At 43.7% G+C, this 27,911-nt stretch overlaps 1 protein-coding gene across 1 annotated transcript in view; it reads right to left on the minus strand.

Annotated features, from left to right (window-relative positions):
• Positions 1 to 1,711: 1,711 nt before the first annotated feature.
• The window catches only part of LOC120916587 (uroplakin-2-like), a 47,306-nt gene continuing 21,106 nt past the window's right edge, over positions 1,712 to 27,911 (minus strand). The window contains exons 3-5 of the mRNA XM_040327640.1: positions 20,195 to 20,360; positions 6,432 to 6,505; positions 1,712 to 2,013 (exon numbers count right to left, since the gene is read on the minus strand). Of these exons, the coding sequence (XP_040183574.1) occupies positions 1,874 to 2,013; positions 6,432 to 6,505; positions 20,195 to 20,360 (380 nt within the window). The 3' untranslated portion in view covers positions 1,712 to 1,873. The remainder of the gene's footprint in view (positions 2,014 to 6,431; positions 6,506 to 20,194; positions 20,361 to 27,911) is intronic.

The raw sequence follows: 27,911 nt of genomic DNA on the forward strand, positions 1-27,911 counted from the left end.
GGTTGCTGGAACCGGTCATACCTTGGGGCTGCAGACTAACAAATTGTCTGAATGCATCAGTCAGACGGCCACCTTCTCCACCACTCCTTCGTGGTCCACCACTTCCACGTTGTCCATGACCAGGATTCGGTAATCCCCCGGTTCTGGGAACGCGTTGCACAGACCTTTCTGCAAGGCCTCCCGAAGATCTTCCTCCTCTCAGGCACCCACGTAGAGTCAGTGACCTCATTATCCCCCCCCCCTCATCATCACTGTCGAAAACCTGGCAGTATGCTGCAGCTGGGGGAACATGACTGCCAGATTGCTGTCCCTCTCAGGCACCCCCTCTCTCTGGGCTCACATTACTGCCTTCCTCTATCTGTGTTCCATCATCGGAGCCTTCAAAAACGCTGTGCATCTTCATGCAGCATGTACCCAACACGGTGTTGAAACAGTTCGGGGGACTCCTCAGGAGAACATGGTGGGACTAGGGAAGGAGTAAGTGATGCCATTGAGTAGAGGGAAGAAGACGCCTTGGCAGCTAATTTGCCAGACAAAGTACCCTGAGCCTGGGTGAAAGAGGACGAGGATGAGGATGGCTTGGTCATCCACTCTACCAATTTGTCTGAATGTTGAGGCTCCCGAAAAGAAGGACGAGCGTGTGCAACGGCCACGTGCTGAAGAGGATGCACCGTGTCCACCACCAGCACTGTTGTCTCTAGATGCAGAGCCTGCTTGCCCTTGTGACTCTCTGCCTCTCTTTGTTGTCCTTCCAGACATTATAATGGCCTGAAGAGGACAAAATCAGTACACACACCTTGTAGCTTTAGGTGCAAACTGCAGAGGACACGTGCAGTACACACCAAGTAGCTTTATGTGCAAACTAATAAGCACACTGCACCTAAACCTACTTGGTGTATACTGCAAGTGTGCTTATCAGTTTGCACCTAAACCTACTTGGTGTATACTGCAAAACTACAGAGCACACTTGCAGTATACACCAAGTACGTTTAGGTGCAAACTAAACAGCACACGTGCAGTAACACCAAGTACGTTTAGGTGCAAACTATACAGCACACGGGCAATACAACACGTTAGAACACTACAGCTAGCACAATCTACTGCCCGACAAATGGGAATAGCTGATCTAGCTAAGCTATACAGTGTATAAATATATGTACAACTCCTGGGATGTATAGATATTCTCTACACACTGTAAATTTAACTAAACAGACTAGCCTGCCTGCTCTATCTAGTAAAAAAAGACACTGTCTCTCTCTCTCTCTCTCTGACTGACCTTTTCATCAACAACGCCGCAACACACTACACAAGGCTGCCTTGCAGGCTGCCTTTTATAGTGTGGGCGTGTGCTAAAGCCCTGAGCCATAATTGGCCAAAGCCACCCTGGCTTTGGCCAATTATGGCTCTCCATTTTATGCACGCTGCGATTGGCCAAGCATGCGGGTCATAGTGCATGCTTGGCCAATCATCAGCGCACAATGCCGCAGTGAATTATGGGCCGTGACATTCGAATTTGGCGCGAACGACCCGTTTTGTTCGAATTTTGACGAACATTCGAACAGGCAATGTTCGAGTCGAACGCAAAGCTCATCCCTACTAATAACCGTTATTTTGCATGGATGTATAAAATAACAGAAAATATTTGTCACCTAAAGCAGCATTTCAGTAAACTTGATACAATGTTTTTTTTTTAAAACATACAAACCACAAATGTAATACAATGTTTCCTTATCAGACTTTATTAACCTACTCAAAATTTTTAAAACTGCAATAACTTATATACAAAATTTGTAACACACTTCCTCATCCAAATAAATGCTTGAGATTTTTCCCATCATCATTATGGTAATTTCTGTCTCTAACATAAGGACCCTCACTTATGTGTTGCAAATGTGACTGCAAGTCCAACCAGGAGCATGAACATGGAGATACTGAGGATCACAGTGATGACTACCATTCCTCCCGAGCGTCTTTGAAGAGAAGCGTACATTTCTCGTGGACTTTGAGGAAGATCTGAATTTAAAAATATATACAAAATAAATCAACTGAAAAAAGGAGCTAGTAAACCCACACATTTCAAAATAAATCTATAGGCGCACACACACACACACACACACACACACACACACACACACACACACACACACGTATTAACCACTTCAGCCCCAGACCATTTGGCTGGTCAAACCAAGCCACTTTTTGCGATTTGGCACTGCGTTGCTTTAACCGACAATTGCGGTCGTGCAACATGGCTCCCAAACAAAATTGATGACCTTTTTTCACCACAAATGGAGCTTTCTTTTGGTGGTACTGTATGCCATCACCCCTGCGGTTTTTATTTTTTGCGCTATAAACAAAAATAAAGAGCAACAATTTTGAAAAGAAAATGCAATATTTTTTACGATAATAAATATCCCCCAAAAATCTATAAAAATAAAAAATGTCCTCAGTTTAGGCTGATAAGTATTCTTCTACATATTTTTGGTATATATATATATATCTATATATATCTCTCAGTGGCGTATCCATGGTATGGCAGCCATGGGCGTCATGGGGGGGGGGGGGACGACGCATTTTTAAAGCCGCTCCCAGCAGGACTTTGAGCGTCCTGCCAGCGCATCGCTTGCGGCCCAAAAAGGGTTAAAACCGCCCACAAAGTGCCGCTGGCGGCGCTGCCTATTGATTTCAATGGGCAGGGGCGCTTTAGAAGCAGTGTGTACACGGCTCCTACAGCGTCTCAAAGATGCGATCCAATGTGAAAGCCCTCTGGATCTCACATTGAAGTGAGAAAAGAGGCTCTTTCAGGGCGCTTTGCAGGCGATATTTTTAGCATTATAGCACCTGCAAAGTGCCTCAGTGTGAAAATAGCCTAAGACCCCTTTCACACAGGCGCTATAAAAACGCAAAAAAAACACCGCCTGCAAAGTGCCCTGAAAGAGTGGCTCCATTCACTCCTGTGTGAAAGCCTTGAGGGCTTTTACACAGGAGCAGTGCACTGGCAAGACATTAAAAAATGCCATAAAACTATCCCCTATTTTATAAACTCTATACATTTTGCGCAAACCAAACGCTTATTGCGATTTTTTACCAAAAATATGTAGAAGAATACGTATCGTCCTAAACGGAGGGAAAACATTTTTTTTATTTTTTTTTAAATTGACGCTCTTTGTTTATAGCGAAAAAAAAAACCACCACCACACACAATTTTGTTTGGGAGCCACGTCGCATGACCGCGAAATTGTCAGTTAAAGCAACGCAGTGCCGAATCACAAAAAGGGGCCTGGTCCTTTGCCTGCATGGTCCGGGGCTTAAGTGGTTAAAGGGGTCTCTCTCTCTCTCTCTCTCTCTCTCTCTCTCTCTCTCTCTCTCTCTCTCTCTCTCTCTCTCTCTCTCTCTCTCTCTCTCTCTCTCTCTCTCTCTCTCTCTCTCTCTCTCTCTCTCTCTCTCTCTCTCTCTCTCTCTCTCTCTCTCTCTCTCTCTCTCTCTCTCTCTCTCTCTCTCTCTCTCTCTCTCTCTCTCTCTCTCTCTCTCTCTCTCTCTCTCTCTCTCTCTCTCTCTCTCTCTCTCTCTCTCTCTCCTCCTTTAACCACTTAAGCCCCGGACCATGCAGATAGATATATATATATATATATATCACACACACTTTCCCAAAGGATCTATCGTTTTGGACAGTCATTTTTTAACACACACCTTCAACCACTTAGCGCAATAATATCTGGGCATTACTTATACCTGGATCAACTCCTTACTCTGAACAGACATGTAAAATCTTTGACCAATAAACAGGCCGGAAACAGAAAACTGCATTGCTAAATCTTAGTTGTCCTCTGCCTGGGTAGGCATCCTAGCAGAGGAGTATAAATATTAAGAAATCTATTGACAAGCAAAACTGTAGCAGTGTTTGGTCATAGAAAATAATTTTCATCATAGGTTTTCGTCACCTGCATTTGTGATGAAAACTAAATGAAAATAAGATTCAGATGACTAAAAAAAAAAAAAAATTTAATTCCATTTTAGTCAAAAAGAACAATGACAAACTAAATAGAAATTTGATGTCAAAATTAAAACACTGCTGTGTGCATATATACTGCAACTATCTAAAGTGGAGCTGCTGGTAAACAGCTAAAAAGCAACCAAGACTGGGTTCACACTATAGAACGCAGTGGCTCACAGCAGGAGTCTGGTGCATCTCCATTTACCGTATGTGCGCTTTCAGTCCAAATTGTGGGTTGAATTCGGAAGAGACAACATTGGGTGCATTCTGACTGAGGTGTCCAGGACCAAGCCATGGTCCATGATCGCTTGGTCCTGGACACCTCAGTCAGAATGCACCCAATGTTGTCTCTTGCTGCCTCTTTGAGGCGTTCTTGGCTTGGCCGTATGGACACACAAGGGCTTCATATGAATGCCCATTGTTTGCAGCGACGCTGCTGCTGTGTGTCATCTGCCGAACCTCCTCCCCCTGCCCTCCCCTGTGCTATGCACCACTCCTGGGTAACACCACCATGGATGCAGATCCCCGCCCATCTATCCGTGTCAGGATTGATGACGCGTGGGATCATGGGAATTGTAGGCTATGTGGAGATCTCGGCCATCCCGCGCATGCGCCGTTTGCTGTAGTTGTCCGCGCACGCCCGATGACGTCAGATGCTCGGGCTTGCGGGGGGGGGATATAAGGAGCCAGCGTACTCCACCAGTCTGCTGCTGCCCACTGCGCTCTTGATGATCTGCGATCACATACAGGTGACGATCCCCTGTCCTCAGACAGCGTGTCCAATATGCCTGCTGTTCCTATCTTTCTTTATTCTGCTCTGTTACTGGCCAACAATCTACTGGCCATTCTAAGTACTTTCTGTATATATCTCTGCTCTGTTTCCTGTGCCTGGTTAACCAGCAACCCCTAGTGGAATTGGTGTGACATTTTCATACCTTAAAAATATATATGACTTTTTAATTATAAATCAATTTCTCTCTTTTTCTTTTTTTCATATCTTTGATACAACAACTAAATTGTTCTCTATGTTTTTTTGAAGACTGTGGGATTGGATACATCCCCTCTTTTCTTGTATCACACAAGACGAGGCTATCTGGCAGTCCTTTGTGCCTAAAAGTCTTGCTTCTTGCTAGTAAGTCTAATTTGATTTTTTCCACTTTCAGTATCTTTTTCTTTTATGTTTGGAACATTATGCTCAATAGGTGTATTGTGTTCCCTACAGTTCGGTCCCTTCTCCTCCCCTATGGTCCAGTCCATGTCCCTATGCAGCACGGACGCATCGGGTGAAGGCATTCTTTCCCCCTCCGGGGGCTGATCTGTTTCTGGGGTCCAGGTCATCGTGCAGATTGGTGTCAATTTTTACTTTTTTCCAGGCTGTCAGGTCAGAGTGCATCCCCCTCAAGGAAATACAATATTTGTAATATAAATATATTTAATGGAAATTATGATGTATGAATTCCTTATATGTTGTTGTTTTCTATTTTTCTGTTCAGAGCTGGCTTTATAAATTCTGGTCGCTTGTGGAACCCCTGAGGAAGCCGGTTACGGCGAAATATATTGGGTCCAACAACATCCTTAAATCGACCAGTAGCTCAATATTGGGGAATTCCAGCAACCCAAATCAGACACTCTGGCAAATTGTTTTTTAAATGATGCATTTTGTAATGTACAAAAACCGACTTTTGAGGTTTTAAATAAATTGTTATAAAATTTAATTTCTTTACATTGTTCTTGTCTAGCACCGTCAACATCCCATTCCCTCCATTGTTCTTTTCTACTATACCAGGGATGAGGTGCGATTTTTGTATTTGTGCTTGATTGGATCATAATCTCCTTCCTTCAATGTGGAAGAAGGTGCTTTGGTCATATGAGACCAAACATTGAATTTTTTGGGTTTAAAAGCAAAAACGCTATGTGTGGGCAAAAACACTGCACATCCCCCTGAACACACCATCGGCATCGTGAAACATGCCAAAAGACCCAAGCAAAGATTGCAAATGTTGAGCTTAATTTTATTCAAAACACTTCTTCCCAGGATCTATGCAATTTGGGGCAGCTCCAAAGCATATGGATCAAGTCTGTCTATGGCCCCACATCTGGGGCAACATGCATCCAGATCACCTTCAAATAAAAAAAATCTTTTTGGTGTATTTTAGTTATTAGTGGAAGCCAGGATGGTGGACCTGAAGTTGTTAGGTAAATGGGCAGCATTCAAACCTGATGTAAAAAAAACAAAAAAACAAACACACATGCCACCTCAAAAGCCAGATGTCAAGGCCTCAACAAGATACATGAACAAATTTAAGTCTTGAGCCCTGAGGGATCAGGAGCCATTTTGACATATAGAAGTTGAACCGGAATGCAATAAAAATCTCTATAATACTCACCACATATTCATATAGAAGTTGAAGGCAATAAAAATCTCTATAATACTCACCACGTGTCTTGAATGGCTGTGACCAGTTGGTGTGAGCAAGTTGTGTTGCATTGTTATACAATATATATCGTACTCTGCAATAAACCAGATCAAAAGGGTAGCTTAGTCATCATTTTATAAACAGAGTTCAGTAAAATAAAAAGTGGTCGGTTGGAGAAAGTTTTGTGATCAGAGAGACACTCCAGCATACTAATTGGAAAAGCGATCCATAATAAGCGGAGGAGTGAGGTTAAAGTATCAAGATGAACCAATCAATTGGCCTGCTAGGTTATCATTAAGTTTTAACATTACATCTAGAAACAAAATCAATTTAGCATGTAAATTTACAAAACTACAAAAAGAGTGTGAAAGGGAAAATTGGGGCCTAGAAGCAGAAAACACACTTTTTCTATATTATTGGAAAAGTTTGACTATACGTTTTGCTGCCCCTTTTACATGTTTACTGCTTTCTGTGTGTCCAGTTTTTCTTTCCAATATATAGACCAGGCTTGGTTGCATTTGCCTTGGAATCAGCTTTAAGGCTTTACTTACAAAATGCCTTAGCATTCCCTCACCTCCAACCCAAAGCTTAAAATTACACTCCTATACCCACAGTTGATCCAGAGGAAGGCAAAAAACCCCAGGAAAGCATGACACAATAAAGCCTTCCAGAACCCTCGAGAGGCAATCAGATTTTCCCTGGATCAACTTTATGGACTACGTGGACAGATAGGATAACATTGAACCGCTTCTACAGGCAAAAAACACAAAACTCCTGTAGAAGCAGCATTTTTTTTTATGCCAGTGTGCAAGATCCCCAAGGGTCCTTTCACACGGACATTCCGTAGGTCTGTTTTTCCTCCATCACAAAACCACACACCCCAGTATAGATTCAGATCGGACACCCTTGCACCATTATAATGCCACATTTCAAAAAACAGATAGACCCATTTCAGTGTGAAACAAACTAGCACAGGTGTGTACCTGAGTAAAAAGATAATACAGCAATTTTTAATAATGGAAAACCATTGGAGATCCACCGCCAAGTATGATTTGTCAGGAATGTGAGCTGTCAGCAGACAGTTCATATCCCTCTGTCCGAGCAGGGATTACACAGCATTAGTAGAGATTGGATGCGCATAAACATGCATGGGAATGACATCAACGCAGCCCGGCCAAGGCAAGTGACTGAAGGCACAGAACCCAGAAGGAAGACCGGGTGAAGATGTAAGCGCCCGGGCCCCGCTGGATTGATAACAGCGCAGCACTGGAGGGCTCAGTCTAACAGGTAAGCGTACCCTAATGTGCCAATATGCTGTAATTGTTGACTTCCCAGACACACATTTGTTCAGGATTTACTTTCTTACCCATGGTCTCTATGTCTGCTCTATTATTGGATCAGGTTAGTCCACATATGTTTCTATACAAATAGTTGTACAACTTTTGTCTACTTTGCTTATTTAGTAAGGGTTGATATACTGTACATACTTACAGTTAGAGTATACATGCTCTCATACAAAATTATTATTACACAACTTGACATTTATCTTACTAATTTTTGCAACTCATTGAGACATATACATTTATTATTTTTACAGCCGAATGCCTGTTGCTATGCGGTTCACGAAATCTGCCTTCCTATCCACCTAGGATCCTGACGTCACCCACCTCGGCTCCTAACAGCGCTAATGCTCCTGGGAAATGATGAGTCATTCAGCTGTGCACCTCCCCTGTACAAGAATCGCATTATTACTAGACAATGTCAGCCTATTAGCAAGGCAGGGGGCGGGACAGCTGCAGATCGTGACATAGAGCGAGAGACTCTTCATAATAATAATAAGTGTAAGTTTGTCAGCTCTCGCTCTCTGTCACGATCTGTAGCCATCCCGCCCCCTGCCTTACTAATAGGCTGACATTGTCGGCCGCTCAGGAGAAATGGCAGAATACATACAGGCTGCCAACTATACTGCGGTCCGTGACAGGGCTCACCTCTTGCTCCGATGGCGGCCACGGACCAGTACTGGACTGCTGTATGATCGTCCCGGCTTGTTGTTGATGGGTTGCCATAGTGATTTACGGCACTGCAGCAGTCTTGCGCATGCGTGAGATCGGGACGAGTGCCTCGTCAGAAAGCACCATCCACACTATACCCAGAAGGAATCGCTTGAAGGCTTCACCTTGCCCACAAGCAAAATGGGAAATCTCAGGAACAATGAGGATAAAGAAATAACCAGTTACACTTACCGGTAGCTGTATTTCTGGTAAGTCTTACAGGACGGCACCCTGAGAGATGACTGGCTTCTCCTGACAGGAAACACAATCAAAAAAGAGGTTAAAAACCCCGCCCCTTCCCGTGCTCCTCAGTTTGAGATAAAGTATGAACCCACCAGTGCACGGAAAAAACACCACAAAAAAATATAATACAAACCAATAATGTATCACAAGGGTGGGAAGTAGGCCTGCCGTCCTGTAAGACTTACCAGAAATACAGCTACCGGTAAGTGTAACTGGTTATTTCTCTAGTCGTCTTCCAGGACGGCACCCTGAGAGAGAAGCAAGTAGCTTCAGGCCTACCTTAGGGCGGGACCACTGCTTGCAGGACCTTTCTCCCGAAAACCAAGTCCTGAGGTGACAGTAGGTCGACTCTGTAATGCTTCAGGAACGTGTTCTGACTTGACCACGTCGCTGCTTTGCAAATCTGCTCCACCGAAGCTCCGGCCCTTTCTGCCCAGGAGGTTGCTAGTGACCGTGTGGAGTGTGCTTTAATATTAGGAGCTACCTTACCGGCTTGTACATAAGCTAAGGAAATAGCCTGCCTAATCCATCTTGAAATAGAGGCTCTGGACGCCTGAAGGCCTCTTTTCTGTCCCGAAAAACAAATTAAAAGATGAGTAGAACGTCTAAAGGCCGTGACTCTCTCTAAATAAGTTAATAGACATCGTCTAACATCCAGACAATGAAAGGAGGCTTCTCCTTCATTCTGGGGGTTTGAACAAAAAGAAGGGAGGATTACCTCCTGTGACCTGTGAAACTTTGTCACTACCTTAGGAAGGTAAAGGGGGTCCTGACTTAGAACTACCCTGTCCTCAAATAAACGAAAAAATGACTCTTTAATAGAGAGCGCCTGCATATCACCTATCCTCTTGGCCGTTGTGATTGCCAAGAGGAAGGCGAACTTAAAGGTGAGTAACCTGATGGGGATAGTGTCAATTGGCTCAAACGGAGCCTTGGTAAGTTGATTCAACACAAAGGAAAGATCCCAGGGTGGAACCCTAGAGATATGAACTGGGGACAACCTGTCTCTGGCTATAAGAAACCTTTTGACCAGGGGTTCTAGGGATAGACGTCTATCCAAAAAATATGACAAGGCTGCTACCTGAACCCTTAGAGTCCTTGTGGCTAACCCCTTGTCTACTCCATCTTGGAGAAATTCTAAGATGACCGAGGTCTCTTGCTGGGAAACCTGTCTCGCTGAGCACCAGCGAGAAAAGATGCCCCAGGTCTTGGCATAAATACGCCTAGTGACTACCTTCCTACTAGCTAGGAGCGTGTCAATAACCCTCTCGGAGCAGCCCTTCTCCCTCAGGCTCCGCCTCTCAAGCACCAGGCCGTCAGCTTGAAGAAGCCGGGTTCTGGGTGATAAATCGGACCCTGACGAAGAAGGTCCGCCCGGACCGGGAGAAGAAGGGGAGGCGACACAGACCCTCGCTCTAGAGCGGGGAACCAGGCCCTCTTGGGCCACCAGGGTGTGACGAGAATGAACTTCCCTTCTGCTAGATTTAACTTCTGCAGGACTCTCGGAATTAAGTTCAGAGGAGGGAAGGCATAGGCTAGATGAAACCTCCATGCCTGTGCCAATGCATCCACCCCCTCCGAGCCGTGCTCTCGGGAGAGAGAGAAGAACCTTTTCACCTTCCTGTTTGCCCTGCGGGCGAAGAGATCTATCTCTGGGCTGCCAAAGTGTTGGCATATTAAACTGAAAGTGTCTGCATTTAGTTCCCATTCCCCCTGGAGAATGGGATGGCGACTTAAATAGTCTGCCTCCAAATTGAGGGTCCCTTTTAGGTGTACCGCCGAGAGAGAGAGAACCCTCTGCTCTGCCCAGCCCAGGATCTCTAGGGACAAGTCTAGAAGGGTGCGAGATCTGGTGCCCCCCTGATGGTTGAGGAAGGCCACCACGGTCGCATTGTCGGAAATGATCTGGACCTCCTGGTCCAAGACTCTGTCCTCGAATGCCTTCAGAGCCTCTCCGACCGCTAATAGCTTGCGGTAATTTGAAGAGGCCCCCTTCTGTCGTTGTCCCCAGGTACCCTGGGCGCAGAGATCGTCCAGATGTGCGCCCCACCCCCATGAGCTGGCGTCCGTGGTGATCCTGACCGGATTGGTCTGACCCCACGATAGACCCCGCTGTAGGTTCTGTGGGATGAGCCACCAGTCCAGTGAGAGCTTCACTGGGTCTGGAAGACTGACGCTGACCTCCAAGGATTCCTTCCCTCCGTCCCAGGAGGATAGAAGGAAAAATTGGAGGGGTCTGGAGTGGAGCTGTGCCCACGGGACTGCTGGAATACAGGAAGACATTAGGCCTAGAACTCTCATGATGTCCCTGAAGGAGGACTCTGCCCTGTCTAGCGTTGATCTGACCACTGACATAAGACCCCGGATCTTGTCGTTGGGTAAAAAGAGCTTCCTTTCCAAGGAATCTATCAGAAACCCTAGATAGAGTTTTTTCTGTTCTGGAAGGAGAGAGGATTTCTCCCTGTTGATGACCCAGCCCAAGGACTCGAGGGTAGTCATCGCAGTGGTCAGATCCGCGAGAAGGAGATCTCGACTTTGGTTGTATAGTATCAAGTCGTCGAGATAGGGGACTATCGCTATCCCTTGTAGGTGCAGGAAGGCGATCGCCTCCGCCAGGACCTTGGTAAAGACCCTTGGACTGGAGGCTAGCCCAAAAGGAAGGGCAGCAAATTGCCAATGCCGCACTCCCTGGGCGGAGGCGATCGCAAACCTGAGGAACCTCTGATGACCCAAGAAAATCGGGACATGGAGGTATGCGTCTCTTAAAATCGATGGTGACCATGAATACCTCCTTCAGTAAGAGCCTCCTGAGGCTGTAAATACTCTCCATACGAAACTTCTTGTGGAGGAGGGAGGTATTCAGGGGCTTTAGATTTATAATTAAACGAAATTTGCCTGAGGGCTTGGGAACCACAAAGATGTGGGAGTATACTCCCAACCCTCTCTGGTACACAGGGACTGTAACTATGACCCCCTGTTGTGCCAATTCTGCGACATTTTGCAGAAGGCCTGCTGACTTGAGGGTCCTTGGGTAAATGAGTCAAAATAAAGTTCTCCCTTACAATCTGGAGAATATGGGGACTGTGAGTAATACTCTCCCACCTGGGAAGGAACTGGGAGAGCCTTCCCCCCACCTTCACGTCATTTGGCGTCTTTGTCGCTGGGTTTGGGATTGGAAAAGAGGATACCTCCTTTTTGCTTTTCCTTCCCAGCACCCCAACGTCTGTTGTAAGGGGGCTTCTTATCTGAGGGACGGTTCTTACCTCCAAATCCACCCTGGGGGCCTCGAAATTTTTTTTTCTTGTTTTGTCTAGGCTTGTTAGGAAAACGTACCCCTTTTTCTGAGGATCTTGTCAGGGCCTGGTCCAGGCCTGAACCGAAGAGCAGGGAGCCCTCGAAGGGAAGACCACAAAGGCGGTTTTTAGACGCCAGGTCCCCGTTCCACATTTTGACCCACACTGCCCTTCTGGCAGAATTGAGGAGGGCTCCCGTCTTTGCGGTAGAACGGACTGTTTCTACAGAGGCGTCCGCTAAATAGGCTACTGCGCTCCTTATGAGCTGAAGGGATTCTAAAATTTCCTTAGAATCTGACCCCTGGGACACATGTTCCAGCAATTTTGAGATCCAGGAATTAGCATTCCTAGCAACACAGGCTGAAGCCAAGGCGGGGCTCAAAGCAGCCGCGTTAGCTTCCCAGGCCCTACGCAAGGAGGTCTCTGCCCGCCGACCCATAGGATCCCTCAAATTGCCTGTGTCCTCGAAGGAGAGGTCCGACTGCTTGGAAACTTGCGCGAGTGGAGCGTCTAATCTAGGAATTTTGAAAAATCTTGATTCCTCCTCCTCCTTAAAGGGGCAACGTCATTTCCAGGTCTTGTACCTTAAAAGCCTTTTCTCTGGCTCTGCCCATTCCCTAAGGATGATATCCTTCAGGGACTGGTGTACCGGAATTGCTTTGGCCTGAGGTTTAAGCAGGCCCTGGTATAACCTATCCTGTGTAGAAATTATTTCGGCAGGCTGAGGAATCTCCTCAGAGGCGTACACTGCCTCTAGGAGGCCTTCCATATCATCAGCAGCAAAGACATATCTGCCTGCCCTAGCATCCTCGCTTTCTTCCTCTGCCTGGCCAACAGAGCCATCCTCCTGAGGAGGAATCTCTGAGTCCTCAGAGTCCGATACTAAGGAACCGCGGGATTCCTGACGGACTCTAAAAACCTGTGAAGAGGAACTTTCTTGCGAGGAGGGCCCTGCGATGGGGAGTTCAGGTTCTTTGCTCTTTAAAGACACCTTGAATTCTTTAAATGTAGAGAGCATCTCAGATTGGACCTCTAGAAAACCTTTAAGAATTTCAGAGGTCTCCTTCCCTGCTAATTTAACAATGCATTTGGCACAAAAGGGTTTTGAATAATCTGAGGGTAGCTTGCCACTACAGTAGCCACATTTTTTGGAGCGACTAGTGTCCTTAGCCGATCGACTAGCACCCCCCTGGGCAACACATTCCTCCCCTAGGAAAAAGGAAGGGTACACAGGCATGTTTGTAACAACTAGGGAAACAATTACAAAGTCCCAGCCCATCATACCTGCAAGCAGGAGCACTCATCCCCTGTGGCCTCCTCCGCAGCCAGGGCCATAGAAGACCGGACCTCTCGCTCCATCGCGTGAGGATGAAGGCGCCGCTCTCTCTTGGCTGCTGCCGTGTGTACACGGGTGTCTCCGGTGCTGTAGGGAAACCGAGACTGGCGTGCTGGTGCTGGAGCGCGCCATCTTTCACTGAGCCAACCCGGAAGTGACACGCGTACGCGTGACGTCATCGCCCTGCGACGCCGGATTTGGCGCTGAATTCGAAAAACGGCAGTGATGCCTCCAGGACGGCCCAGTTACAGCCCCAGCCGCACAGAAAGGCCCCCCATCACCGGAGAGAGCCTGACCCTCAAACCTCCAAGGGGAAAGCTCAGGGAGAGAGTGGATTCGCCCCTGGAGCTCCAGGATAGCCACCTATCCCCAGGAGACTCCAGTACTCAGGGGGGCTTCCTTATCTCACATGGTGAGGCCCTCCTAAACATGAAAGGGACCCCCTAGGAAGGAAAACATCTTGCCAAACCCAAAGGCTACCCAGTGCCTGCGGTTTAGTTCCCAGGGGGAGACCACCAGCCCCAGGCCTTAGGTCAGGAAAAAAAATAAACGTTTCGCTGTGGGGAAACACAATCAAGAACTGAGGAGCACGGGAAGGGGCGGGGTTTTTAACCTCTTTTTTGATTGTGTTTCCTGTCAGGAGAAGCCAGTCATCTCTCAGGGTGCCGTCCTGGAAGACGACTAGAGAAATAAAGTTTTCATTTTATAGAACTCGGCGGAACGGCGGGCCTTTTAAACACAGTAAGTGATACTATAGAGATTGAAAGAAAGCAAGATGAAAGGACATATTTTTAAAAATTAAAAAACGGAATGGAAACCCCGCTAACAAAAAAATAAAAAACACAAACTGGTGTGCAGAGAATGAGGCTTTAAACTCAGCACAAGTGTCCGAGAAGAAGCTGCAAGGTGTTTAACCAGTTCCCATCCAGGCCAAAATTCTGACACTTCGCTTTGCTACAAAAAAAAATATTTTGGCTAGAAAATTACTTAGAACCCCAAACTTTTTTCTTAGCAGAGGCCCTATAGAATAAAATTGTGAGTGTTGCAATGTTATGTCACACGGTATTTGCACAGCGGTTTTAAAAACAAACACAAAATTAGCCCAATGTCATGCTTTAAAAATTGCATCTGCCTGTGGAATAGTGGCAAAAACTATGGTGCTTAAAGTGCTCTATGGGCAACACTTTAAACCCCTTTTAGGTTTATGAAAAAGTCAGCAGCTACAAAAAGTAGCTGCTGGTTTTTAACAGACACTTACCTGCTCCACGTTCCATCGACGCTCCGCTCCTCTTCCCCCCTCTCCGGCGCCTCAATTCTTAGTGTGGGCACCTGACCGTGACAGCTTTCGGCTTCGCGGCTGGGCACTCACTGTGCATGCGCGAGTGGCGCTGCGCTCCATGAGTGGTCAGGCGATCGCCTGGGACCTGTCACGTGTCCCAGGCGATCGCCTACAGGGAGGAGCCACCGTAGGTGATATGACATATCGCCTAAGCGGTCCCTGGGCGGGAAGGAGGACGTGGGACAGGAAGAAAAATGACATGCCAAATGTGGCATGTAAGGGGGCAAGGAGTGGTTTAAGCAGAAGTTCCACTTTTGGGTGGAACTCCGCTTTAATAGGTTACCAGTTTAGAGTTGCACAGAAGGTCAGGTGCTAGAATTATTGAAAAAGAGGAATCACCGCTCTAAGATACTAATCAGAAAGTCTCCTCACCTGATCCAAAGCCAAGGGAGCTGGCAATGCATGGAATGATGCAAAATGAAGGAAAAACTTTCTGGACAGCCGCACTCCAAAAATTGCTTTTATTGTAAAAAAAAAAAACACAACACACACAAACAGCAGCAGCAGACGGGGTAAAAATCTGATGCGTTTCACACCAAACTTTAGTGCTTATTCATAGCTTACAACTTGGAAAATGGATTTCCAGTTAATACATACAACTATAGGTCACATGACAAAAAGAATAGCAGCTGGGAACCCAATAAATAATCCAATTAGCAAGTTACCAATTAGTATCTGGTGTGAACCTAGACAAATCCAGATTGCATGGTTGAGAGAGCAAACACACCTATATAAAATTTAAGTTTAAAAAGACCACAACACACATATAGTTATTCTCATTCCAGAAATAGTCCTGAGAATGAGAAACAGATTAAGTGAATCAAAAATAAAAATAATGCTGAAGTCACTATGTATATAATACACCTATGAACAATACATGTATAAAGGATTGCAGATACGAAATCCCTTTGACTGTATAGTGTATGGTGATAAAAATAGTGAAGATGTTTAAACATATGTAAATACAGAACAAAGCATAAAATGAATATTAATGAAAAAGTAAATATATTCAGGGGACATATGTCCCAATGAGTAATACTAATAAATATATATATATATATATATATATATATATATATATATATATATATATATATATATATATATATACACATATATACATACATACACACATATACACACACACACACACTTTATTTATTTATATTTATATTACTAGTGAGTGAAAAAGATTGAGAATCTAAAAAGGTCTCTATCGAAAATCTGTGTGGGTGAACATAGTATAAACCGTGCTTACATAAATTTAAAAAAAAGATATGTATATACAATGATGTAAGAAATATAATAATGAGTTATGTCCGAAAACATATTATATGAATTACATTGTGAAGTTGACTATTTAAATAAAATGTGAATTAACCCCCGGGTCAAAGAAATAGCCCAAATAAAGAAGTTCATCAGAATGCGCATGATGGCCACAATGTATAGAGCGTTGGGGACACAAATATTGATATACGAGTATGTATGTATGTAAACATGGAGAATATATATATATATATATATATATTTATTTATTTATATCACACACACACACACATCTCTATACAACAAAACATGCTTTGGGCTTGGACTACGATCTGCATATTTACAGTGCCTTGCGAAAGTATTCGGCCCCCTTGAACTTTGCGACCTTTTGCCACATTTCAGGCTTTAAAACATAAAGATATAAAACTAATTTTTTTTTGAAGAAACAAAAAGTGGGACACAATCATGAAGTGGAACAAAATTTATTGTACATTTCAAACTTTAATAAAAAAACTGAAAAATTGGGCGTGCAAAATTATTCAGCCCCCTTACTTTCAGTGCAGCAAACTCTCTCCAGAAGTTCAGTGAGGATCTCTGAATGATCCAATGTTGACCTAAATGACTAATGATGATAAATAGAATCCACCTGTGTGTAATCAAGTCTCTGTATAAATGCACCTGCACTGTGATAGTCTCAGAGGTCCGTTTAAAGCGCAGAGAACATGAAGAACAAGGAACACACCAGGCAGATCCGAGATACTGTTGGAGAAGTTTAAAGCCGGATTTGGATACAAAAAGATTTCCCAAGCTTTAAACATCCCAAGGAGCACTGTGCAAGCGATAATATTGAAATGGAAGGAGTATCAGACCACTGCAAATCTACGAAGACCTGGCCGTCCCTCTAAACTTTCAGCTCATACAAGGAGAAGACTGATCAGAGATGCAGCCAAGAGGCCCATGATCACTCTGGATGAACTGCAGAGATCTACAGCTGAGGTGGGAGACTCTGTCCATAGGACAACAATCAGTCGTATACTGTACAAATCTGGCCTTTATGGAAGAGTGGCAAGAAGAAAGCCATTTCTTAAAGATATCCATAAAAAGTGTTGTTTAAAGTTTGCCACAAGCCACCTGGGAGACACACCAAACATGTGGAAGAAGGTGCTCTGGTCAGATGAAACCAAAATCGAACTTTTTGGCAACAATGCAAAAACGTTATGTTTGGCGTAAAAGCAACACAGCTCATCACCCTGAACACACCATCCCCACTGTCAAACATGGTGGTGGCAGCATCATGGTTTGGGCCTGATTTTCTTCAGCAGGGACAGGGAAGATGGTTAAAATTGATGGGAAGATGGATGGAGCCAAATTCTGGAAGAAAACCTGATGGAGTCTGCAAAAGACCTGAGCCTGGGACGGAGATTTGTCTTCCAAGACAATGATCCAAAACATAAAGCAAAATCTACAATGGAATGTTAGAATGGCCAAGTCAAAGTCCAGACCTGAATCCAAAAATCTGTGGAAAGAACTGAAAACTGCTGTTCACAAACGCTCTCCATCCAACCTCACTGAGCTTGAGCTGTTTTGCAAGGAGGACTGGGCACAAATTTCAGTCTCTCGATGTGCAAAACTGATAGAGACATACCCCAAGTGACTTATAGCTGTAATCGCAGCAAAAGGTGGCGCTACAAAGTATTAACTTAAGGGGGCTGAATAATTTTGCACGCCCAATTTTTCAGTTTTTTATTTGTTAAAAAAAGTTTAAAAATATCCCATAAATTTCATTCCACTTCATGATTGTGTCCCACTTGTTGATTCTTCAAAAAAAAAAAAATATTAGTTTTATATCTATGTTTGAAGCCTGAAATGTGGCAAAAGGTCGCAAAGTTCAAGGAGGCCGAATACTTTTGCAAGGCACTGTATATCGCCCAATCAGGGAAGTGAATTGGATAAAGTATGATCGAAAGCCAAGGGACCATTAAATGCAGCCAAAACCTGTGCACATAAAGCATTGCTCGTGTGTCAGTGAAAACTCTCAACCATGTGGATGGATTGGCCTAGGTCACTATATTCAATATATATATATATATATATATATATATATATATATATATATATATATATATATATATATATATATATATATATATATATATATATATATATATATATATATATATATATATATATATACACATACATATACACATACACATACATATACACACACACACACACACACATATATACACATACATACATACACACATGCGAGTAGCTAGATGTAACCCATGCAAGCCTGTAAAGCCCATACATCACACCAGATACTAATTGGTAACTTGCTAATTGGATTCCCAGCTGCTATCCTTTTTGTCATGTGACCTATAGTTGTATATATACTGGACATCCATTTTCCATGTTGTAAGCTATGAATAAGCACTAAAGTTTGGTGTGAAACACGTCAGCTTTTTACCCCGTCTGCTGTGGCATGCTTTTTGTGTGCGTTTTTGATTTTACAATAAAAGAAATTTAGCTGTCCAGAAAGTTTTTCCTTCATTTTGCTAGAATTATTGCTTTTGATCGGAAATTCGTGGCAATACCTAACGTGTGGTACATACACAGCTTAGATGTGCATGTGGAAGTAATGTATGCGTTCACATTTTACGCACAAGCATTGTGGGATGGGGCATTATTTTTAAACAAAGCGTTTATTATTATTTATTTTTTTATAAAAAAGTTTTTTGGATTAACTTTATTGCCATCACAAGGGATGAATAACATCCCTTGTGACCGCAAGAGCCGTGACAGGTCCTCTTATTGAGAGATCTGAGGTCTATTAGAACCAAATCTCTCCTCTAGCCTCCCATGCAGCCGATCAGACACAGATCAGCTGCTTTCCTGACCACCAGTTAAACAAAGAGGCGGAACCGGAAGTGACAAACTACTACTTGCATCCGATTTCTGGGGTTACAGAGAGGCATGACGTCACTTCCTTTCGCCCTCTTCAGTGCAGCAATCGCCACATTGTTCCTGGGCTCCTCAGTGGGACGATAGAGCCCGCGAAAGGCAGCGGCAGCCATGGACAGGTGGTGGGACCCGCATCCGCCACCCGCAGAAGCGATTGAGTAGCTAGTTGGCCACTCAAATTACTTCTGCTTTACTAGTAATCATCGGCTGAAAAGATCCATGCCGGGATGATACCTGTAAGTGCAGGTATCATCAGAGTATAACCAACTACTGAAACCTGATGTTCATGGACATCCTATGGGTGGGAAGTAATTAAACCCAGTGAAGCGATCTTTTGTTCCCCCCCCCCCCCCCCCCATGGTCTGTATTTGTAAATAGCTGTGCTGTTTATTATAGCCATTTATGTACAGTACATCACATCACCCACTGCCTCTGTGGGGCTGGGTTACAAATCCAAGAGGGAGGAAGTAAACAGGAACAGAGGATCTGAGACCACATGTCCTACTTGGAAGGAGCTGCTACTAATCCAGGTCAGAAGTAGTATTAGGCAAGTGTGTCCATGTTTAAATGGTTCACCATTGTTGCCCAAGCCCATAGCTTCTGAGTGTATTATTATACTGTGTGCATATATTTTAAGACAGTATATATGTCCCCTTAGTATCGCACACTCACTATACCAGATATTCCGTGATACAGTATGCGCATGTAGTGGTCATCTTTCTGTATATTAGTAGTTAGAGATCCAGTTACAAGGCAGATTAGAAGCTACTAGGGAGTAAGTTGGCTGACTGAGTTCCAGTGCCACCCTGCTTCTGCTGCTAAGAAGATGCATTACAGGCTGGTTGGACAACGGCTGGAGATCTCCTCATTATCGCTGACCTGGTCTGCAGGTCTCTGACACCATGATGGATACAGCATCACGATCATCCTCAGGGGCCCTTGCAAAGGGCCATTATCCCATTCTCTTTCAGTCACTTCTTGTCTATATGCAAACGCTTTAGTGTTTACTGCATGTCATTGCTCAGGGCTTGATCATGACAGTAGTGGACAGCACAATGTATGTTAGAACAGACACTTCCAGTCCCCCATCAGGGGCTGACAATGCAGGAGTACAGCTACTGTATACTAATCAGGTAATTTAGTGAAAGTTGCAGAAATTTAGAAAAAAAAATAAAAAAATTACAATCACAATAAACACACTAAAGTTTAAGATTTTATTCCCCAATCCAAAAAGGATTTTAGTGACGTTTCTACCCCCCTCCCCACCCGATTCTCTTCATTTCCTTACCTATAGGCGATTCCAGGCATAATTCGTATAACTTGAGTGTTATTTTTATCACTGAGGTTTGGTCCAATTTGAAACACGTATGTTTCTGTGGGAGGCGGCTCACTAAACACAGTTCTGCATTGCGGTATGTTAAACATGTTTGGGGCAATGTACGTTTCATTGTTTTCTAAAAAGGAAAAAAATAAAAAAACACACATTAGTATAGAAAAACCATAAAAAGACATGTGTACTGGGCTGGTGACGACGGCATGAATTTTAGATACTTCTTGTCAATCAGAAATCATTGACCTGCAGTAAGTGCCGGGACAAGGTTCTCTAGAGCCCAGGGCGAACTTGCCAAATGCCCCCCCCCCCCCCAAAGATGTATGAGCATTATGTGACAGCAAAAATCCCCTTACAAAAACACTGAGGACCAATCTGCATGCTAACCCCTTAAGCATAAATTCCCCCTCCCCCAGTACAAATCCACCCCCCCCTTTTTAAATCCCCCCTCAGCCCAAATCCTTGCCACTCCCACCCCCCCTCATGTCAAAGAAATACCCCCTTTTAACAAAAACCCCTCCACCCCCCCCCCCCCAATCTCCTTGAGGCACTCCCCCACCTCACATGATAACACAAAGCCCAGGGCAAAGCTTTTGGTTTTTAGCACCAATCCACCAGCTGGAAAGGTTTTTTTTTTAGACACACACACACACACACTAAAATATTTATAGTCCTTTTATCTGCAATATAGATGTTTTTTTACAGACAAAAGCTAGCCACACATTGATTATTGTTATATTTTAGAACTATGAACGCATATATGAAAAAGTTGCAGGTTCCGCCATCATTGGCTACCATGTTACATATGCATTATTAGTTTCCTTTAAATAATTTGACTTGATGTTTAGCCATCATAAGCTTTTGGATTACAGCTTTCTTTGATCTGCAGGATGTCATTTGGATTGAGTCACTGTCTGCCAAGGTACTATACTGTAGATTAAAGCAGAGTGTCGCCTGCCCCTTTAAAAATGTCAGCAGCTACACATACTGGTCTTCGAACTAAGGTAAGTAATGAAGAGGAAGAGGAAGAGGGAGGACTCATAGCTGTTCACATGGACAACTCTGCAACACTGGTTGGGATAAACAAACACCCCATTTTGTGTCTCATATGGTGAAAGACCATTTTATGTTGAAGTTTTTTTTTTTTTTTTGTAAACCCCCTTTTCTGTAATATTTTGTGTAATGATTTTGCAAGATCAGTTTTGCAACACTCAAACATACAACAATCTTGACACCAGTATATCATAATTATACATTCTTTTTTCCATACCATCCCCGATAATATCAAAAATATATTTGATATTTTTGATATTATATACCTCCTGGAAGGACTGCATAACATTTTGGGCAAAAAGCCGCAAGATATATTGTATTCCTTTAGAGCGCCAGTATTCAAACCCTTCTAGTTCACGCAATTCCTCATAGTACCTATTCCCTCATATTAGTGAAATATGCAAGATCTTACTTTGATGTAGGGAACCTATGGACCAATTATATGTTACAAATCCAAAACAGAAGTGAAGGGCTCCAATTAGGGAAAGCTCAGATCTTCGATAGTAACCAAACTTAAAAACAATTACTATTAAGAACAACAACTTTCTGGCATGCCCACTATTTTCAAGAGTATACCAAAGTCATACTGATTGGACTCCATATTCAGATCTTCCCAACCAACCAGTCTATTCCCTCTGATCCCAATTTGAATATCAGAAAATCTCACAATATCCTCTGATGATGCAGAACCTGAAAGATTATTATGAAGCAAATGCTATAGGCCTAGGAGGAAAAAAAATAATAATTCTAGGGAGGTAACACACACACACACACACACACACACACACACGATTTTCATCTGGCAATGCAGTTCGACTTCAGGTGCAATTTGACAGCCATCTGTGCAGGTGTGTGCACAGATGTCTATTATTCAAATCAATCCCAAAGTCACCAAAAGTAGTACAGGAATTACTTTTGGGAATTTGGATGGCGCCATTGCCGGCAAGAGCTGCTAAATTGGTATGCGATTTGACATGTCAAATCGGACCAATATAAACCTGGGCTTAGGGACCGTAAGAATTTAGATTATGTCGATACATCCGATTCATCAATTGCATCCTTTGACTCTTCCCCTTTACACAGGTTCAAAGTCTATACAATCACAGGGCACACACACACACAGATTCTGTATCTATGAAACGGAAAGAGAACGATCAAGATACTACCTCTACACATGGTGGCAGTCACTCTACCGCTATTCACATGACCCAGGTCTCTCATACTACCGATACCATTTCTTCTTTCTCCTGGTGATAGCAACACTCGGGTGTCTGGCTCACAGGTAAGCGCGAATGCCCTTTGTGGTATGATTTCCAAAAAAATAAAAATATCACTCTTTCAATTGATTTTTTAGACCAAAATGACAGAAAATTGATGAAAAAGCCTATCATGATGAACCAACGGGAACAAGACAAGCGCAAAGTAATTTATCTGGTTTAAATCAGTCCAAAAGACGAAATTAAGATCTTGCAATATGATCTTAAATTTTGTCCCGCACATGGCATGGACAAATTTGAACCAATAAAAGGATGCACACCCGTTTACCTGTAAATTCAATTGCAGATCATCTATTGAAGGCCCCAAGATTAAAAAGAAGGCAGCACCTCTGTGTGGCTGACTGGCGTGAGTTTAAAAACGAGATTATAAAAAAGGTGCTCAAAATCTTAATCTAAAATTAGAGGCTGAATTGGGTACTCTTGATCCATTTGAGGGAGGATGTTATACCTCCACCTCAAGTGTTTATACAATTTACAATCCACAAACACATTGGATGCTTTAGACAAATTCGGGCCAACCTGGTGGGGTGTACTGTCGTGATGAACAATATATTAATATGTGGAGATGTATTTTGTCTATCAGAGCATGGTACAGAATGAATCAGAGCTTTCACCTTGAAAGAGTCAAACAGGAATTTTTTGGATCGATCAATGAACATCTCAGACTAGGCAACAAAGGAAATGCAAGATTTTCTTAATGAGGAACCCCTCACTCCCAACTTTCTACGCACTCCCCAAAGTGCATAAATGCTTAAATGGTCCAACGGGATTCCCTATTGTGTCTGGTATCAACAACCTTACTCAAAATGCCAGTACTGTGATTGACAAAATATCCAAGACCCCACATTAAATTTTTGTCTTTATATCTGAAGGACACTGTGCACATGATTTTGACCTTTGATGGAATTGAGGCTCCATCCAAAAGTATTTTAGCATTTATTGGATGTTAAGGCCCTCCATTCCAACATTTCACATTATACTGCTTTACAAACCATAGAGAGGCATTCAGGTATTGGCTTTTTGCTTCAGATGACCCATCTCGTTACCTCCGCCATGTTAAGATATGACGGAGGTACATTGATGACATTTTTTTCTACGGTCCTGTTCTGGTTAGTTTAAAACAAAAAAAAAATAATGTATCAATAAGCTTAATGCCAACAACTTTAATTTACCTTTTCTTTTGAGCTTCAGAAGATCTCTTGGATTTGTTGATCTACAAGGGACCCAATAACCTATTGGCAACTGCCTTGTATCGCAAACCTATGGCTACCAATGCCCTCCTGCACGCGTGCACACACACACACACACACACACACACACACACGTCATCTGAAACATGTAATACAAGGAATTCTTACGGATCAATATTACAGGAGGCATTTAAGAGAAGCATGCAATTTGCACCAACGCTTTCTCAATAGGGATTACAGTCAAAGTATTAAAAACATCGTATTGCAGCTATAGCTAAATACAGCCCACGCAATTTAGTTTTGTTCTAGGAGGATAAATCGACAAAATTCTGGCACAACAAGATTCATTACTAAATTCAATGCATAATCTGAACAAAATATGGAAGATCTTTACTAGACACTGGCAAATCCGGAGGGAAGATGACATCTTACTCGAAATGTTGTCGATATACGACCTAATATTACATTTAAATGGAATCAATCTATTGTGATTTTCAAAAGTATTCACCCCCCGCCCCCTTGGCTATAATAAAAATATATATATATATATATGAAAAAAAAAAAAGACACAAAACACACACATTGAACTAAAGACTGTAATGTATCTGAATTACACTGCTCAAAAAGAAAAGGAACATTTTGAAAACATATCAGATCTCAAAAACGTCCAAAAATAAATAAATCTCATGTAGGATATCTATACCGATATTGACTGGGTAATGTGTTAGGAATGAAAGGATGGCACATCATTTGATGTAAATGAATAGGCATGCTCCTAATGAGACAATGGGTGACGTTTCCTTCCAGATCCGAGCATCACTGAGCTCCTGAACAGACTGAGGGGCAACCTGGCGGCACCGGATGGACCGAAACATAATGTCCCAGAGGTGTTCTTTTGGATTTAGGTCAGGTGAGCATAGGGGCCATTCAATGGCATCACAAAGAAAATATAAACAAAGAAAAGCCGCGCCACAAAAAACAGTCTATTAGGGTACACAGTCTGTGAGAGTGTGGTTAGTCCGTAATTGATAGAATGGTGCTTGTATAGTCATAGATAGGTTCGGATCAATCCTGACAATGATGGCTTCTACAGTCCACAACCCAGTGATGCTATATACAAAGTGACCATCCACCGGAAAAGAAAAGGAAAGCCGCTTACCAGAAGGCAAGCAGTTAGGGCGGATGGCTAAAACCCAGCCTAGGCCTTTGCTCCTTGAAGTTTTCACCAGGAAGCCCTCCGTCCTCTGAGTATGATATTCTCAGCTCCACCGTTTTAGATGCAAACAAGAGAAGAAGCACACATAGCGTGATACTGGGACATACAAATCCTGGCAATGGTAACTTTTATAGTCCACACCACCTAGTGACAACTAAACATAAAGTGACCCTCCACCAAACAAAGAGGTCGCTTACCAGAATGCAAACGGTTAAGGCGAATGGCTATGACCCAGCCTAGGCCTTTACTCCTTATAGTAGGGGGTCCTTCGTCCCCTCTGCGTGATGTCCTGGAAATGGTAGTTCATGCAGTCCACACCACCCCAGTGATCCTAATAAATGAAGTGACCCTCCACCAAACAGAGAGGCCGCTTACCAGAAGGCGAACGTTTCAGGCAGATGGCTATACCCAGCCTAGTCCTTTACTCCTTGTGGTGGGAAGTCCTCCGTCCCCTAAGCGTGAAGTTTTCAACTCCCCCGTTTAGATGTTATGTGAAAAGGAAAACGCACATAGCGTAACTCAGACAGTACGTCACCAGTGACAGCTCCTCTCTGTTTGGTGGAGGGTCACTTTATGTTTAGTTGTCACTAGGTGGTGTGGACTATAAAAGTTACCATTGCCAGGATTTGTATGTCCCAGTATCACGCTATGTGTGCTTCTTCTCTTGTTTGCATCTAAAACGGTGGAGCTGAGAATATCATACTCAGAGGACGGAGGGCTTCCTGGTGAAAACTTCAAGGAGCAAAGGCCTAGGCTGGGTTTTAGCCATCCGCCCTAACTGCTTGCCTTCTGGTATGCGGCTTTCCTTTTCTTTTCCGGTGGATGGTCACTTTGTATATTGCATCACTGGGTTGTGGACTGTAGGAGCCATCATTGTCAGAATTGATCCGAACCTATCTATGACTATACAAGCACCATTCTATCAATTATGGACTAACCACACTCTCACAGACTGTGTACCCTAATAGACTGTTTTTTGTGGCGCGGCTTTTCTTTGTTTAGATTTTCTTTGTGATTCACACGCCAGCTGCTGCCTAGGGTCAGAGGGTGGGGGGACACCAGCGCGGTCTTTGTTTTGTGTATTCAATGGCATCAGTTTCTTCATCCTCCAGAAACTGGCTGCATGCTCTCACCACATGAGGCCAGGCATTGTGCACCAGGAGGAACCAAGGACCCACTGCACCAGCGTAGGGTCTGACAATGGATTCAAGGATTTCATCTCGATACCTAATGGCAGTCAGGGTGCCATTGTGTAGCCTGTAGAGGTTTGTGCTTTCCTCCATGGATATGCCTCCCCAGACCATCACTGACCCACCACCAAACCGGTCATGCTGAACGATGTTACAGGCAGCATAAAGTTCTGGCAGTGCTCATCTTGTTCTTCCTTGCACAAAGGAGCAGATACCGGTCCTGCCGATGGGTTAAGGACCTTCTACAGTAACTACCTGTCTCCTGGAATCTCCTCTATGCAATTGAGACTGTGCTGGGAGACACAGCAAACCTTTGGCAATAACACGTATTGATTTGCCATCCTGGAGGAGTTGGACTGCCTGTGCAACCTTTTATAGGGCCAAGTATTGTCTCGTGCTACCAGTAGTGACACTAACCCTAGCCAAATGCAAAACTAGAGAGAAAAGAGAGAAAAGAGAGAAAAGAGAAAAAAGAGAGAAAAGAGAAAAAAGAAAGAAAAGAGAGAAAAGAGAGAAAAAGAGAGAAAAAGAGAGAAAAGAGAGAAAAAGAGAGAAAAAGAGAGAAAAAGAGAAAAGAGAGAAAAGAGAGAAAAGAGAGAAAAGAGAGAAAAGAGAGAAAAGAGAGAAAAGAGAGAAAAGAGAGAAAAAGAGAAAAAAAGAGAAAAAAGAGAGAAAAAGAGAGAAAAAGAGAGAAAAAAGAGAAAAGAGAGAAAAGAGAGAAAAGAGAGAAAAGAGAGAAAAGAGAGAAAAGAGAGAAAAGAGAGAAAAGAGAGAAAAGAGAGAAAAGAGAGAAAAGAGAGAAAAGAGAGAAAAGAAAAAAAAAAAAAAAAAAAAAAAAAAAAAAAAAAGGAGGAGAGAAAGAGAAAGCGAACCAAATCTATCATAACCAAAATGGAAAGGACATGGCACAACAGTAAACCTGCCAAGAGACGGCCGCACACCAAAACTCATGGACCAGGCAAGGAGGGCATTAATCAGAGAGGCAGCAGAGACCTTAGGTAACCCTGGAGTTCCACAGCAGACACTGGAGTATCTGTATGTAGCACTACCCCCAGAGGAGCTGCTGGTTGTTTTGGGCGGCACATTTACCTCATGGCTCCCCCGAATTCCTAGGGGTGGATGATGCGTATTGCATTTGGTAGAAGTAAAGGAATGTCCACAACAGGTGCTCTTTGCTGTGCTCTTTATTACCCAGCCGGGTAAAAACAAACTTGTGGTGAGGAAAGTAAAGTTGAAGAAGAAAGGAGAACAGCAAATTCAGGCGTGATGATAGGGAACAGTCCTGCACCCAAGCGTAACACTTCTCTGCACCACTCCTGTCTGAGTGGGTTTAGTGTACACGGACAGGCCTCCCTCACTGACCTGGCAGCCGGAGTATCACTCAAACATTTGTAGGATAAAGTCTCTGCCACAGACCCTCCTTCGTGAACTTCAGGGAGACACCTCTGCCACCGGCCCTCTCCGATTTGTAGTTACGGAGACAATCCTCCTTAGATGAATTACTCCAGGATCTCCTTCAAAACTTGTCTCCCAGGTACCGACTGACAGGTGATCAATCCTTCAGTGTCCAGCTACTTTGATCCCCGGTGGTTTGTCAAGGCCCTTTTGGATCGCCAGCATCTCAATGGCAGTCCTCAGACGAACTCCCCACCGAACAGCAATACAGCTTGGGATCCTCAAAAGGTGGGAACCCAGTCGCTCACTGGGTCCCCGTTGCTGTTCAGATGCTCCAGGCCAACATGGTTCCGG

Source organism: Rana temporaria, chromosome 10 (genome assembly GCF_905171775.1).
Source record: "Rana temporaria chromosome 10, aRanTem1.1, whole genome shotgun sequence".
NCBI classification, from domain to species: Eukaryota; Metazoa; Chordata; class Amphibia; order Anura; family Ranidae; genus Rana; species Rana temporaria.